Source organism: Lemur catta, chromosome 6 (assembly GCF_020740605.2).
Source record: "Lemur catta isolate mLemCat1 chromosome 6, mLemCat1.pri, whole genome shotgun sequence".
NCBI lineage: Eukaryota > Metazoa > Chordata > Mammalia > Primates > Lemuridae > Lemur > Lemur catta.
Genome location: NC_059133.1, coordinates 95,867,164 through 95,884,421, shown reverse-complemented (window position 1 = coordinate 95,884,421; position 17,258 = coordinate 95,867,164). Strand labels below are relative to the sequence as shown.

Here is a 17,258-nt window from a genome sequence, read left to right as displayed (position 1 = left end):
AGCAGGGCCTGGCACAGATATCTGTACACCCAGGTCCACAGCAGCGCTGTTCGCAAGGAGCCAAGGGCCACCCCAAGTGTCTACCAACAGATGGATAAGTAAACAAGTGTGGTCTGAACATACAACGAAATATTCAGCCTTAAAAAAAGAAAAGTTCTGACGCGTGCTACAACACAGATGAAACTTGAGGACATTATGCGAAGTGAAATAAGCCAGTCGTGAAAGGGCAAATACTGTCTGAATGCGCTTATACGAGGTACCCAGAGCAGCCACATTCATAGAGACAGAAAGTGGAACGGTGGTTGCCAGCGGCCAGGGCGTAGGGGCGAGGGGAGTTGTTTAGCAGGTGCAGAGTTTCTGTTCCGTAAGATGAAAAGAGTTCTGGAGATGGATAATGATGGTTGTACAACATAGTGAATGTGCTTAATGCCACTGAACTGTACACTTAAAAATAGTTATGATGGTAAATTTGGTGCTACGTGTATTTTACACAATTAAACAAAATCACAGTGTGGAAGATACCAGGGACTGGGCTAAGATGCGGTACAGACACGGTGCGTTTATGGAGGGATTTCCAGGTCTGTCTCAGAGCTAAGTGCTCTGCATGCTTAAGCTCATTTAATTCTCTTCTGATGCTGGGAGGTAGCTATTAATAATTCACAGCTGAGAAACTATGGCCCAGAGGGGTTAGGAGACTTATACAAATTCACATTACTAGTAAGTTGCAGATTCAGGATTAAAACCCAAGTCAATTTACTACAAAAGTCTTTTACAGTTTTCTTGTTAACCTAAATCAGGAGTCATATTTTTCTGTAAAGGGCCAGAAAGTGCATATTTTAGGCTTTGTGGCCGTTCAGTCTCTGTCACAACCACTCAGCTCTGCCACTGGCGTGAGCAAGCAGCCAGGCGCAACGCGTGAAGGAACGAGCACAGCTCCGCTCTAATAAAACTTTACTTACGAAGCAGGTCATGGGCCAGATTTGGTTGGTTTGCCAAGCCCTAAATGATTTTTAACAGTTTGGCTAAGCCAGGAATTCGGGGCAGTGTTGGGGAGGTAGGTACTTGGTGTTGGTAGACAGTCATTTCACTCTTCCAAAACTCCAGGGAAACAGAGCCATCTCCTGCCCATCGTGTCCCCACCTCCCTCTCCCAGCTAACAGAGTCCCTTCGTGCCCTCTCCAGCCTGGTCCTCTCGTGCCCCTCCTTCCCTCTGAGGCAGGACTGACCAGCCCCACGGGAAGCGCTAGGGGACTGCACCAGACCCAACCCTGCAAAGCAACACCGACTCCAATTCTGCCGGAGGGTCCCACGGAACCCAGAGAGGTTCCTCATGGAGGACGGTGCAAGACCTGAGCGGCCACTGGTGAGGCTGAGGACTCTCTAAACCACTGTCTAGATTCTGTTCACATGGGCCAGCGTTCACCACCTGCCTCCCTGGAGCAGAACGTCTGCACATGCAGCCCCTGCACAAAGCTGGCTCAGCGCAGCCCACTTCGGGTTCCTCTAGGCTTTCTGCAGGGTTCTCAGGGTCCTCAGTTAAAACTGGCTTGCAGGACGCTGTCCCTTCTTTCTGTGGCCCCTGCTCTATCTGAGTGGGCTCAGACCATGGTGGCAGTCTCCTGCTTCTCAGTGATTGCAAAGTGTCGATTGCACTGTCCACAAATGGACTTTTTTAATAAGAAGAAAGAAGACAAAGAGCACTGGGGGAGGAGCTTGCCCCTCTCGCTCCTTTTTCAGCACAACTGCAAGCTCTCCGTGACTTCCAGCCCTGCTTCTCCACCGGCTCCTCCACCCGCGCTCTCCCTCCCCCTCGACCCACAGCTCTCCTTCCTTGGGGACCATCCTCTGCTGTAAAGGACGTCCCTGGTTGCCGAGCTTGTGTGTTACATGCAAAACGTGAGCTGTTCCCTTGCCAGTTCCCATGAGACTGCGCTGGGACCCCAGGGTGCAAAAGGTAGAGGTGGCCTGGTCCCAGGAGCCAACCAAAGGGGGTGAGTGCACCCACAAAACAGCTGCGTGCACAAGCGACACGCCAATGCATAGGTGCATGGAAGACCTGTCCCAGGAGAACCGAGGGACACGAGGGCTTTCCACAGAGAGCCAGAGGCGGCTATGAGAGGGCTGCTTCTCTCACTCACGCATCTCCTCTCAGCCCATCTTCCACCAGACACAGCAGGGGAAAGTAGCCAGAGAGACGGGGCTTAAACGACATGCTGTCTTCTCTCTCGACAGCACTTGCTTGGCCTGAGGAACTGGAAGTCTCACATGTTTCCTTGTCCACAGATTCAGAAAAACTGTGTCCACAGATTCAGAGAAAAGTAGGCAGATAGCAGAAATAAACACCTTGGATGCACAAGTCTCTGCTTGGTGGTCCGTCCACCCCTTGTCCTCCCGCCTGCATCAGGACTGAGGACTGGGGAGGAAGGCTGAGGAGGAATCTCTGGGACCTGGTGTGTCCAACGACATTCCAAGTCACATACAAAGGATTTCTTTAAATTTACCCTTGACCATTTGCATTCACCACGGCCCTTCCTGCCTTCATTAAAGAGCAGGTTCTCTGAGAGTGAGCTGGGAGGCTCGGCCAGGGGGAGGCTGCGCTGGACGGTGTGTGTGGCCCGTAGCTGACCCTCGATACATGTGAGATCCCTTTTCTTTCTTTCTTGAGGGGACAATCAAAAGCTAAGCGTGCTGTGAACGCCACTGCTGATGACCACCACGACTACAGACCTGTGAGCGACAGTTATGAAGTTTGCGGACAGGAGTTTGTCAGGTTTCCTCAAAACACACTGACTCTGCCCTCCGTGTGGAGGGGCCTTTGGGGACGCGGTTCAGTGACCGAAACTTACGGGGAGTCAACTGCTGCAGATGAAAATGGGCCGAACTCACTTGTGGCTGGGCTGGCGCTGCTCCGCGCTTTCTCCCGTCTGTGCGACAGCTGGACGGTGGACTAGCTCTAGGGGAAGCAGGACACACCGACCCGCGGGGCCAGGGAGAGAAAGAACGGCCGCGTTTCACGTGGGTCACGTCTCACAGCTCACAGAGACAAGGCTGATACTCGTGGGGGTCGACCCTTCACCACCGAATTCTAGTGGATTCTAAAAAACTAGACTTAAAGAAAGAACCCGGCCATCGCAGGTCTCCTCCAAGAGCACGGGTCAGCACCCCTACCAACCACGCCCTGGACGGAGCGAGTGACGGAAAGGCTGGAGGGGAAGAGTTGCTTTCGGAGTCCTCTAGCGGGGCCAGGGTTTTCTTTACCCACGTTTGGGTGAAATCCTGACGGCAGCGTAAGAGACTTCCGCAAGCCACCGAGAAGTCTTTGATACCAGCGGCGGAAAGGCCGCGGAGCAGGGCAGGGCAAACTCTGCCCGGGCCACCCCTGGCCGTCCATCGCCTGGTTTTGCACGGCCGGTGAGCTAAGAATGGTTTTTATATTTTTACATGGTTGAAAAAAATACCAAAAGAGGAATAATATTTGATGACATGTAAAAATTACATACAATTCAAATTTCAGTGTTCATAAATATTTACTGGAACACAACAGGCTCGTTTGTTTACAATTGCCTGTGGCTGCTTTTGTGCTACGGCGGCAGAGTTTACGGCTGAGTAGTTGTAACAGAGACCGAACGGCCCACAAAGCCTGAAACGTTCATTCTCTGGCCCTTTACGGAAGCGTCGCTGAGCCCTGCGGCAGCAACGATGAGCACTGAGGCTCTGCACGCCGCCCCTCTCTCTGGACATGCTTCTGGGGGTTCGGGGTGGTTGGGTCTGAGGGTGAGAGAGGCAAGATGACCTCCAGAAATGTCTTCCTCCCAGGAGTTGCCCCTGATACTGGAGCTGTTTCTGAGGCATACACAGCAGGAACGACTTTGTTACGACTCAAGTTGTTGTCTTTCTACCTTTAGTTTCAGAAGGTTCTTCTTTGTGTCTCACTTAAGTCCCTTATGTTACTATCACCATTTCCCATAATCCTGGGCAGGGGGGGTTACTGAGTCAGAGATGGGAAACAACCCCCGAGTCTGACGGCAAGTGAAGGCCAGAAATAGAAGGAACCCAGTAAAGTCTGGTCAGATGTTTACTTCCAGGGCACAACTGACAATATCTTTTCTGTTAAGAATGTCACCTCCAGTGGGGCAAGCCCTAACCCAAGACAAAGAGACCCATGCCACTTGGCCTTCCAGGTGGGCAGGCCTTCCTGGGACCCCTCTTACCTGCATATCCTTCCTGGCGATGAAGCCCTTGCCCTCTGCATCACAGGTCTGGAAGAATTCCTGTGCCTTCCTCAGCATGGCCAGGTGGGCTGACGCCTGCTCTCGGGTTTCTTTCTGCTCCAGGCTGTCCAGGGGCCCCAGGCCAGGTCTCTGGGTCTGGGGTCTGGAGGACACCCTCCCATCAGGGGTAGCCATCTGGATTTGTCAGTTTCCTCAAGTCTTCGCAGAACCTGAACATGGAAGATGGGAGAGGGAAGTGAGCGTGGTGGGGAGGGAGTGAGGCTGACAAGAGCGAGAGGGGGTGACAGCCCTGCACCACTGTGTCCCGATGACGTCTCTCCGCAGCCACCTCTTAGCAGGATCTCAGGACGAGGGGAGACGCGTGTACCACTGTCACTAGCAGCTCAGCCAGCCCATCGAGGAGAGGAGAGAGGAGTGTGGAAAGAAAACAGACATTTCCAGATTGAAAGGAGGTTGAGGAGGGGAAGGTAGAAAACAATTTCTCCCAATTTAAACAACCAAACAACAAGAAAACAGATCTTGATTGATTAGGTGCCACTTATTGAGTGTTTACTTAGAGGCAGGCCAATGCCACGTCTCCTCTCTCTGTGTTTTTCATGTAGTTCTCACATCCCTCTGAGATAGAGATAATGATCTCCATTTCACCAATGAGCAAACTGAGGCTCAAAGACATCGAGTGACTTGCCCAGCATCACATAGCAAGTGAGTGCAAAAGCTGAGATTTAAAACCAAGCTCTTACAACCTGTATTTGGTCTTAACCCCACGCTGGCCCGACTCCTCAACATTGCCAAGGACGGAGAGCTCCCTCAGGCACAGGAACTCTCTCCTGCATCACGCACAGTCAACAAGTTCTTGGGGGGCTCTTATCCCATGCGGAAGACCTCTGCCAGGGCTGTGAGTGCTGCAGCTCATGTAAGAGAAAGTGCACCCCATCCTCGAGGATTGTCATGTTGCAGAGGACTTGCCAGGCCTGGCTTGGTGACAGCCTTAGGCAGCCAAAACCAAATCACAAATCATACACCTCAATTACTCAAAGCCCATCAAGGCGTGTTTTCAGAGGGTGTCTTGCAACATGACGTGGAAGAAGGCATACAGAAACCTGGCTTCCAGTCCAGACTCCACTGCTACTTACATGACCTTGAACAAGTCAGTACCTGTATGGGCTTCAGTTTCCTCATCTGTACAAGGAGAAGACTGGACCCACTTGTCTTTAAGGTCCCTTCGAGCTCTGACAGTCTGTAAGTCTGTGAAATTCCCAACCATAAAATGTTATTAATGAAAAATTGGGTTAATCTGATAAAAAGAAATAATGATAATCCTTGAATTTTTCCATTTGAAGACTTTTTGGAAGTAGAATAAGTCTATAGTTTAAATACATGATAACACTTGAATTTAAAAATATACATATGCACTGTAATGTATCTGGGGGGGCGCTAGAGAACGTGATAGCTTGGACCATATCTCCTGCATCTATGTGAGTAAAAAGGGTGGAAAAATCACTGTTCCACCGGGAAGCTTTCCCTGATTAACAGGCCCTGGGCCTCTGGCTCAGCTATACCACATCCAGAGCAATCTAAAATCTGTCGATCTCAGTCAACATCTTCCACCTACCAGATTTGTCAAGAGCTGTGGGCCAGAGCTGGAAGGCCTGCTGTCCTCAGGAATGAACTCCTTGTAACAGAGCCTTGACGGAACAGAGCAGACTGCACCTCTCTCTCTATGAGGCTGGACGTGCAATTCCCACTCTGACTCCTCTGATCAGCCCGCACTTGGACAATGCTCTTTCTCGTCATCCCTGTGTGGTGTGAACTGACCATCACTAATCCTGTGCCGGTTTAACATTTTTATTCTGTCTCCCCCAGACGGAGCTGCCTTGGATGCAAGTGCTGAGGGGCAGGGCTCTATCTGCAGGGCTTTCATGTGCACTGCCTAGGACACCTACATGCAGTGCTGACTGGCAGGGCTTCTGGATAATGACGGTGGTAACATGAACTCCTGTAAATACACCACATGAGCAGAGCAGCCTGCGGTCTTCCCGGACCTTGCCAGGACTTTGTCTGCAAGGTCTACGCACCCAGTAGGCCTCACCCCACTCCCACCTGCTGCTCCCAGGAGACTAGACTAATAATACCCGTCATTCCTTGAGAGTGTTCTCTTGCCAGGCCCCTAGCACACTTCATCCTATTGGAACCTGATGCTCTCCTGTAAGGTAGGTATGATTAGGATTCCCAGGGTACAGATGAGGAAACTGAGTTTTGGAGAGATTAAGTGACTTGTATCAAGGTCTAGTACAGTTAGAGACTCTTCTACTACACCACATGGCCTTTCTCTCATGATTCCCAGATGTGGGCTTGCTCTCAAGTTACTCATCCCCAGCTGGTAATAATCTAAGTCCCCTCTGAGAGGCACATTCATCATTTTAACAGGCACATCTTTAATTCATTCATATATTCATTTCCATCTACTGATTATCATGCAGCAGGCTCTGAACTAACACTAAGAAACACAAACATAAATAGGACATGGCCCCTGCCCTTAGTGAATGGGTCTCTGATGGTGGGATTTCAATAATGGTGACTGACAATGGGGGGAAGGTGTTTTGGATTCAGTCCTAAATAGACTACATAGCAATCAAGTACTACTACTAGCCGTGTGAGCTTAAGTGAGTCCTTGAGCCACTCTAGGCCCGGGAACTAGTAGAGATGATCTCTCAGTTACTGATCTGACTTTCGCTGGCTTTCCACCTTCCCTAGACCACCTTCCCTTTACTTCTGCCCACCTGGTCACAGGTGATGCATGGTATGAAAGGGACAATCTAATAGTTCTAAAGTCAGCTATGGGCAACTGGTAGACAGGTACCATTTGAGGTCTTATTTGACTTGAACCCCAGTTTCTAGCCTAGAAATGGTATATAGTAGGTGCTCACTGATTCTTGAATGAAGAAGACCAATCTTTTGTTGAATTCTTCACAGGGAGGCCTGTAAACATTTGCATTTCACTCAGGTAGTTCTATATGTGTGATTTTTATCTCATAACAAGTATGTCCTGACTTACATTTCTGTAAAAGATGTAGTAACGGGGACTGAATTGACCCTCCGAGTTGAAATAACCAAAAATCCAGACAGAATATATTTTTAAAAATGGTTTTCAAGAAACTAGACATCAGAAAACGAAGGACAGTGATCCTTAAGCAGGGCCAGCACTATGGTGAGTGAGGTCCTTAAGGTGCAAAATTAAAGGAAGCATTTACTCTCAGGTGCTAACCCTGCATTTGCACAACCCTGAGAATGAGTGCCCTCCTAAGAGTGAGCTGCCTAGGGTATAAAATCTAAGAAGGCATTCACTCTCCAAGTTGTGCATCTGATAGCGATTACTGTCTTAAATTTTTCACCATAGGGGTGAACTCACCTCACGCTAGTTCAAGCCCTATTCCTGAGATATAGGAAACAAACAAAATGAGCCCTATGTTTATCCCATCTTATTGCCTAAAGAGTTTTTAGGTCATGGCATTAGGGAGGGGGACCCAGGAAGAGCCTGGAAAACTCTGGCAGACTCTGAGGAAACCCAACTGCTGCCTATAAGAAATGTACTCTAAATATAAAGACACAAACAGGTTAAAAGCAAAACATTGGAAAAAGATATATCACATTAACATCAGTTAAGAGAAGGTTGCATATTAATATCAGCCAAAGTAGACTACAGAATAAAGAATATTAATGGGAATAAAGACAGTCATTTCATGATGATAAAGAAGTCAACTCATCAATAGGGTACAATAATCATAAATATTTATGCACCTAATAACAGAGCTTCAAAATACAAAAAGCAAAAACTGATGAAACTGTAAGGAGAAATAGACAAAGCTACAATCATACTCAAAGGTGTCAATAACCTTCTCTTAATAATTAATAAAATAAGTAGATATAAATCAGTAAGGATAGAGAAGATTTGAATAACACTATCAATCAACTTGACTTAATGGACATTTATAGAATACTCTACCCAACAACAGCTGAGTATATTTTCTTTCGAAGTACACATGGAATATATTTACCAAGATAGCCCATATTCTGGATCATAAAATAAGCCTTAATAAATTTAAAAGGATTCATCTTGTACAAAGTGTGTACTCTGACCACAATGGAGTTACATTAGAAACCAATAATCTGGAAAATTCCAAATATTTGGAAATAAAATAACACACTTCTAAGTAACTCATGGGTCAAACAAAAAAGTAAAAGGGGAAATTAACTAAATGAAAATAATTGTATATATCATACATCAAATTTTGTTGGATACTGCTAAAGCAGTACTCAAGAAAAATTTGTATTTATAAATATTTAATTACATATATTAGGCTAGAAGAAAGGTCTCAAATCAATGACCTCAGATTCTACCTTAAGAAACTAGAAAAAGTAGTGCAAATTAAACCCAAAGTAAAACAAAGAAAAGAAATAAGACTGGAGAAGAAATAATAGAAATAGAAAACAGAAAAATTAACAAAACCAAAAGCTGGTTCTTTAAGAAGCTCAGTAAAGAGAGAAGACACAAATTACAATATCAGGAATGTAAGAGGTGCCACCATTACAGTTTCTACAGACATTAAAAAGCAAAGAAGAGAATATTATGAATAACTTTATGCCAACCAATTTGACAATTTAGATAAGATGGGAAAATTCCTTGAAAAATTGTTTGTACCAAATACAAAAAAAAAAAACAAAGTTCACACATGGAGAAACATATAACATAAATAACCCTATCTCCATTAAAGAATTTGAACTGATAGTTTAAAAAATCTTCCCACAAGAAAACTTTAGGCCCACATAACTAAATTGATGAATTCTACCAAATATTTAAAGAAAACTAATACCAATTCTACACAGACTCTTTCAGAAAATTGAACAATGGAAAATACTTCCCATCATATTTTATGAGACTAACATCATCCTGATCCCAAGAAAAATATTGGTCAACGTCTCTTGTGAACATAGATGCAAAAATTATTTAGGAAATGTTAGCAAATTGAATACAATATCATATCTAAAAAGGATAATTCATCCTGACCAAGTAGGGTTTATGCCAGAAATGCAAGAATGGCTTACCATTTGAAAGTCAATAATGTAATTCACCATTATTTACAAATGTAAAAAATAAAATTTATGATCATCTCAATAGGTGCAGAAAAAGTATTTGATAAAATCCACTCCTAATAAAAACTAAGAGAACTAGGAATAGGAAAAAACTTGCCCAACATGAAATAGATCATCTACCAAAAACCCAACAGCTAACATCATACTTAATGGTGAAAGACAAAATACTTTTCTCCTAGGGTAAAGGAAAAGACAAGAATGTTTGCTCCTACCATTTCTATTCAGCATTGTGTTGGAGATTCCAGCCAGTTCAAATAAGCAAGAAAAATAAGTAAAAAACATCAGATTGGAAAGAAAGAAGTAAAATTATTTTTAGTCTCAGAAAGCATGATTATCTATTTAAAAAAATCTGATGAAATTCACAAAAAGCTACTAGAACCAATAAGTTAGCTTGACGAGCTTGCAGGACACACACTCCATACATAAAAATCAATTGTATTTCATATACTAGCAAGAAAAATTGAAATTGAAATTAAAACATCATTTATAATAGAATCAAAAATATAAGATAATTAGGTATATATCTGACAAAGAACATATATAATACTTGCACACTGAAAGCTACAAAATATTGATGAGAGAATGTAAAGACAACCTAAAAACATGGAGAGATATACCATGTTCATGGATTGAGAGACTCAATATTAGTAAGATGTCATTTCTTCCTAAATTTAATAGATTTCTTTCAATCGCAGTCAAAATCCCACCAGGCTTTTTTTTTTTTTTTTGTAGAAATTGACAAGATGATCTAAAATTCATATGGAAATACAAAGGACCTAGAATAGCCAAAACAACTTTGAAAAGAAGAACAAAATTGGAAGACTAATACTATTGCATTTCAAGTCATATCATAAACCTACAGTAATCAAGACAGTGTGATATTGGCATAAAGACACAGAAACAGATAAGTGGAACAGAATATATAACAGAGAATCCAGAAATAGACCCATATACATAACTGATTTTTGACACAGATTCAAGGTAATTCAGAGGATAAAGGATAGTTTTTCCACAAGTGGTACTAGAACAATTGGATATCCATTACAAAAAGAATTTTATCTCCTGTCTTGTACCATATACAAAAATTAACTCAAAATGTATCTTTTGAGTTAGACCTAAATGTAAAACCTAAAAACATGATACTTCAAGAAGAAAACATCTGTGTGACCTTAGCTTAGGTAAAGACTTCTCTGATACAACAGCAATAGCTCAATCCTTTTTTTAAAAAAAAACCTGATAAATTGCACTTCATCAAAATTTAAAATTTCTGCTCTTTGAAACACATCACAAGCCACAGACTGGGACAAAGTATTTACAAAACACATATTTGATATAGAGTTTTCTTGAAAAAATATTTTATTTTATTCTTACTAAGGGGCTGTATGCATCTTTTGGGCACTGTACAATCTCTCAAATCCCAGAATCATTTATGATGCTGCCACCCTCACTTTCTAGTCTACATTGATTTTCACATGGTATTTGCTTTTTATCACAGCAACTGTAGAAAATCCAGCTTTGCAAAGCTGTAACATCATTGAAGGAGAATAATATCTTGTTAAGACTGTGAACTACGTTGAGCAAGCAGTTTACCTGATATGCAAGTAATGTTGAGTATCATTTTGTTTCCCTCAAAAATTAAAAATATCACATGGTGCCCCTGTGAGTTTACTGTGGTACCCCAGGGTTCCTTGGTGCAGTTTGAGAACTGGGACACTGTCAAGAAATCCCTTAGAAAACCATATAAAGTTTTAATACAAACAGTGCTAAACTGTATGACCACATGGAAATATGCGTAGGATTTCAGAAGAGCCTGGAATAACCTAAGATGTCTTCAAGAAAAAGTAAGACTTAAGTTTAGCTTTAAAAAATTGTTTCATTAGGTGGAAGAGAGAAAGAGTGCTACTCTATATGCATGTTTTTCAGCAAATTCTTTGAAACAATTTATTATACCCAGAGTCTCCAATGTATCTCCCTCCATTACCTCATGAGCTTACTTGATTTTTGTCTTCACCTCTGCCATGCCACCACCACTCTATTTCATAAGATCAGGAGTGACATCACATTGCTGGACCAGTGGCGACTGCTCAATTCTCATTTACTGGACACATTTGTGACATCCATCTCAGCTGAGAACTTTCTTCCCTTTAAAACACTTGTCTGTTTCCCACGTGGCTTCCTGCATACACGTGGCTGTTTGCTCCCACCTTCCACTCCTTCTCCCTCTCTCCTGGTCTGTCATCTCCCAGTCTTTAAATGAGGACAGGCCCAAGGGCTCAATTCTTGGACCTCTTCTATCTTTGCTTCCTAAGTGATCTCATCCAGTAACATACCTTAAAAAACATCTATATCCTGATGCTTCCCTAATTTAAGATTTCCCAATTTAAGTTTCTTCTTCTCCCCCCATGGACAAATGCTCTTTCATTTTTCTTCATCACAACTCCATTCTTCAAGTTATTTTGCCCTAAAATCCTGATAATGTCTTTGATCCCTTTCTTTCTTCCAAGTCCTATGATATACGATTTTGATCCAGAATACTTAAAGAACTCTCAAAACCCATTAATAAGAAAACAACTCGGTGTTTTTAAATGGGCAAAACATTTGAACAGGCACTTCTCCAAATAAGACATATGGATATCAAATAACTACATGAAAAGATGTTCAATATCATTAGTTATGAGGAAAATGTAACTGAAAACCATGATGAGATACCACTACACACTTATTAGAATGGCTAATGTTAAAAAGATCGACCATACCAAGTCTCAGTAAGGATGTGGAGCACCTGGAACTCTCCCACATTGCGCTGAAAATGCAAAAAGGTACAACCCCTTTGTAAAACATTTGGTAGTTTCTTAAAAACTCAAACAAACTTTTACCATATGATCTAGCCATCCCACTCCTATATATTATTAATATATTTACCCAAGAGAACAAAAACATATGTATGTACAAAAACTTGTACATGAATGTTCACATCACTTTTATTTGTAATAGTCAAAAACAACCACCCAAATAAACGTTCATCAACAGGTGAATGGATAAACAAATCATGGTATATACAAATGGAATGCTGGTCTGCATTAAAGGGAATGAACTACTGAATGAACAAGGGGGCAAGAGGAAATGTTTTGGGGATCTGGATATGTTCACTACCTTAATTTCATGAATATGATATACGGTTCCATGATGGTTTCATGGCGTTATGTATTTATTCATATACACACATATATATATAAATGTACATAAAAACTTATCAAATTGTACACTTTAAATATGTGCAGTTTATTGTATGTCAACAGTTCAATAAATCTATTTTTTATAAAAAGAAGAATGGGCTGGACCTTCCTGTCTCTCAGGCCTTGCAAATCTAGCCCCCGCCTATTGGAGCCTAATTTTGCCTTTCACATTCAACTCTGGAAAGCAAAAAATGGCTGAAAATTAATTTCCCTGCAAAAACCTTCTGTCTGTCTGTGCAGGGAGCTAAATGAATCCTGCAAACACAGAAGCAAGGCAGAGCCCCTCCTGAAGACCACTCATCTATCGTGAATTCAGCTTCCTCTCTCTCGCTCTGTCTCCCCTGGCTTGGCCTGCAATCTTTGCAGAGCAGCTGTGGCTTTTTCAAGGGCAATGGAAGAAGACAAAACAACAGAAGTGCTTCTACTTTCATTTCAAAATAAAGTGGAAGTGCTGTCATGAGCTCTGCTGTGGCTTCTTTGGATGGAGCCCACAGATGCCTTAGTCTTGGAGCTAGACAGCTTTCCGTCTCAGGGATTTTCCATCAGACCGACATAAAGGGGGAAATGGAGGGGGGATTTGCTAAAGGCAAAGGGAAGAGGCCATTACAAAGGGAAAAGAGAAAATACTTCTTATCTGCCTGTTTGTGAGAGTTTCCAGACCACTCTTCTCCCTCAGAATGGTCCCAAAGCCTTTGTATGCAGATGGAAATTATCCAGCTCTTGAACATTTCCAGGAAGATTTCCCAGATGTCCAAAGTATAATAATTCTAGCAGCTTAGTAACTGCTGCAATGAGAAAGTTCACAGATCAAACCTAAATCCCTCCTAAGAGTTCTAAGCTAATTTCCCCCTTACTCTGGGCTCAGTGGAGATGGAGAACAGCTGGTACCTCCTGCCACACCACACCAGTTGCAAACTTGAAAGCAGCCACTAAGTCACCCTGATTCCCCTTGAATCCCTCCTGCTGCAGACAGTCAGGAAATAAAGGGCCCAAAAAGCATCTCCAGGATCCATTCAAATCTCTGTAATCACCCAGGCTTCGGTGGGAGGTACACTCCGCATGTGGCCACACCCCAAAGTCTCGGTTGTCAGCTCTGGGCTGGCAATGTTTAATGAAGGCAGAGAGACAGGTGGGTCTTGTCAAACTGCAGAGGGTGGCGTGGGGGTTGCTAAGCAAAGGGTCTCAAAAGCAGCTCTAACACAAACGGATGTGGGATGTTCACCATGGAATGGCGCATAGCGGGTCCCCGGGAAGGGGCAAGTTAAGGAAGAATCAAGGCGTCTGATGGGAGGTGTGTTAGTTTCCCGGGCTGCTGTAACAAAGGACCACAAACTGGGGGGCTTAAAACACCAGCAGTTTATCCTCTCTCATTCTGGAGACTAGAAGTCCAAGTCACAGTGTCAGCAGGGCATGCTCGCTCTGAGACTCTGGGTGGAATCCTTCCTGCTCATCCCTAGCCTCTGGTGGGGTCATCGATCCTTGGCATTCCCTGGCTTGCAGCTGTGTTACCCCAGTCTCTGCCTCTTTTGTCACATGGTGCTCTCCCTCGTGCGTCTCTCTTCACATCGTCTCCCTCTTATGAGGACACCCGTCACATTGGATTAAAGGCCCTCCCTAATGACCTCTTCTTGACCTGCTGGCTACATCTGCAATGACCCCATTTGGAAAGAAGGTCATGTTCTGAGGTACCAGAAACTAGGACTTCAGCATAATCTTTTTTGGGAACACAATTCAACCCATAACAGGTGGTGTCACAGAAGACCCTGTGACACACATGTGAGTGGAAGTGGTTTGTTTGGAAGGCGCAGGAAACACAGTTCAGGGAGTGAGAAGTGAAACAGAAGGGAAGGCAGCCAACAGCAGGTGCCACACCCAGCCAGCCCCCAGATAGGCGGCTGTGGGTTCCTGGGGCTCTGCACCTCTGGAGAACTCCGCAACTCAGTGGAGAAAACGTGCCTCAGTTGCCCAACCCAAGAGGCGAGAGCTGGAGTGCTCACGTACCAAACCCGTCGGTCACTGGGGGAGGGCTGCTCCCGAGGGCTGTCAGCCCCACAGCAGTCAGCCCCACGTGTGCTGTGGCCCTGGAGAAATCCCTAGGCGGAGACACAGATGTTGGCAGCTGGAAGTTGCCAGAGGACACTGAAGTGGTCCGGCCCCAGGGATGTGGGCAGGGCACTGGCGGCAACTGCTGTGGGGGACATGGGAGAAGGAGAGGCTCTGGACCATCCACATGGCAGACCAGACAGGCCCTAACCCTGCTTTTGTGCTCGGGAGGGAACACGGAGGGCGAGGTGGGGACAGGCAAAGAAAGGAAGCTCAGAGACCTCCGTCTCTCTTCTTCCTTTCCATGGGAAAGGGGAACGCCACCCTTGGAATCAGAATGGTAAGAGCCACATCGTCCTGGATTCATTGATGGTCTCTTTATTTGGTGAACAGTCTCAATTGTTATATTTTAGTGCATATAAACACAGACACAGACACACACAGACTGTCACAAGCTCACCAGTGGCCTTGGTCTACTTATCCCTTCCTAGCTGTGTCTGTGAGTCATGTAACCGCTCCAGGCCTCAGTTTCCCCATCTGTAAAATGCAAATGACATTACCTACCTTGTATGAGGACTAAGCCTGGAAGGGACTTAGAAACCATTCCTGGCACACAGTAAGCACTTGGTAAACTTTAACTCTTATAATTCTCTCCAAGGTATTTTCATAATTATCCTTTTTAGTTCAAAATTCTGATAGTGAGATGATTCCTTGGGAGGTGATGAAATAAAGACATAAACTACTAAAGACACTAATTACACATTGCAGTTTTTAAAGAATTTTCAGGTCGCTATTTCATTTCTATAGTGATCTCGTGAGGCTGTCAGGACTGGCCATCTTTTCCCTTTTCATGAATGAGAATCTCGGTCCCCAAGAGGTTAAGTGATCTGTCCAGCACCATGAAGCAGGCAGGGACTAAGACTCAAACTTACCACCAAAGAGAGTAAAGAGAAAAGATCAAGTGCGTAACAGGACTGCATCTGTTTTCCGGGACCCGACAAAGGGAAGTTTTCTAGTTCCTTCTCCCTCCCATATAGGCCCACTCCACCTGTCACTACTGTAGCTGCCTTCAGGGCCCAGTTCCAAGCCCACCTCCTTTCAGAAGTCTTCCCTGACCACCCGGTCTGGCCTGCTTTGGCCCTCGGCACCTCTGAGTAGTTAGTGACTCTTTCACACTTTCGGCATCAGAACATACTGCTTTGTCTGGTTGGTTAGATTTTCAAGTGCATAATATATGTCTTATCTTTTCCTTGAAGGCAGAGAGCCCCCATCATAATAAATCTTAGCAGATATAAAACTGATATTTGATCATTTAAATGAACAAACGTCCCAGTGATTCACAGCCTGGTACCTTGCATGCAACTGGCGCTCAATAAATGTTTGCTGACTTCTTACCTGACCATTGAGGGTGAGGACTGAGAGTGGCCAATATCTGTAGTATAATAAAAAATATCTATTTGATCTTTGTACCTGGTTCCTGGCACAGAGCTCCTAAAACCCTTGGAATTTCCTGAGTGATTGGTGTATCTTTTGTTATTCATAATGAGACCTTTTCAACTATACTTGAGTCTATGCTGATGAGGTGACTCAGGGTGGGGACTCTGCACAGCTTCAGGATGGGGCTGGTTGCCAGAGGAACCAACCGCGTGGTTAGAAGGCTGGAAGTTAGCCTCACCCTCTGACCTCTGGGGAGAGCAGAGAGGCTGGAGCTTGAGTCCAATTACCGGTGGCCAATGATTTAAACCCTGAAAGGAAGGTCCTCCTGACTGGTGAACACTGAGGAGCCTGAAGAGGACATGGAAGCTTCATGTCACATCCCCACCTTCCCTTGCCTTATGCATCTCTTCCATTTTGCTGTTCCCAGATTGAATCTTTTATAATAAACCCATAACAGCAAGTAAAGCACTTTCCTGGTTTCTGTGAGTTCTGTGAGTCATTTTAGCAAGTGATGTGGAAACTGAAAATAAAATCCTAAGCTGCCCACCAACTAAATGGACTCCTTCTTAGCCAAGGGGACCCCAGAGAAACCTTTAAACTGAGTTCCTAGCCATGGAGGGAAGGGAGGTTGAACACTCCTTGTTATACCTCTCCCTTCTGGAGTTTAGACTAATTGTAAACAGGACCTAAGGTCATGTGAGGCAAAGGTTAAGTCACATCTGCAGGCCGTCAATTTGCTTAACAGATTGAATACTCAGAATCAGTATATTGTGGCTTGCTCTATAATTAACTGACTTCCGTATCTTAAAACAGTCCTTTCTACTGATTCCAAACCTTTAGACTGAGCTTTATTTCTTCAACCAATTACAAATCAAAAATCTCTGAAACCAACTATAACCTATATCCCCGCTCCCCTTCCAAATATCCCACCTTTTTAGGCTAAACCAATGTATATCTTCCACGTATTGATTTATGATTTTACCTGCAATTCCTGTCTCCCTAAAATGTATAAAGCCAAACTGTAACCCAGACACCTTAAGTGTATTTTCTTAAGATATGTTCCCTGGGTCAAGGTCACTCATATTCAGCTCAAAATAAATCTCTTTAAGTTATTTTTCAGAGTTTGGTTTTTTTTCCCCATTAACATATGGAATATGAG

General features: G+C 44.0%; 1 protein-coding gene across 1 annotated transcript in view; it reads right to left on the bottom strand.

Moving 5' to 3' along the window:
• The window catches only part of CRACR2A (calcium release activated channel regulator 2A), a 123,082-nt gene that overhangs the window by 67,423 nt on the left and 38,401 nt on the right, over positions 1-17,258 (bottom strand). The window contains exon 3 of the mRNA XM_045554569.1: positions 4,212-4,441. Within this exon, the coding sequence (XP_045410525.1) occupies positions 4,212-4,406 (195 nt within the window). The 5' untranslated portion in view covers positions 4,407-4,441. The remainder of the gene's footprint in view (positions 1-4,211; positions 4,442-17,258) is intronic.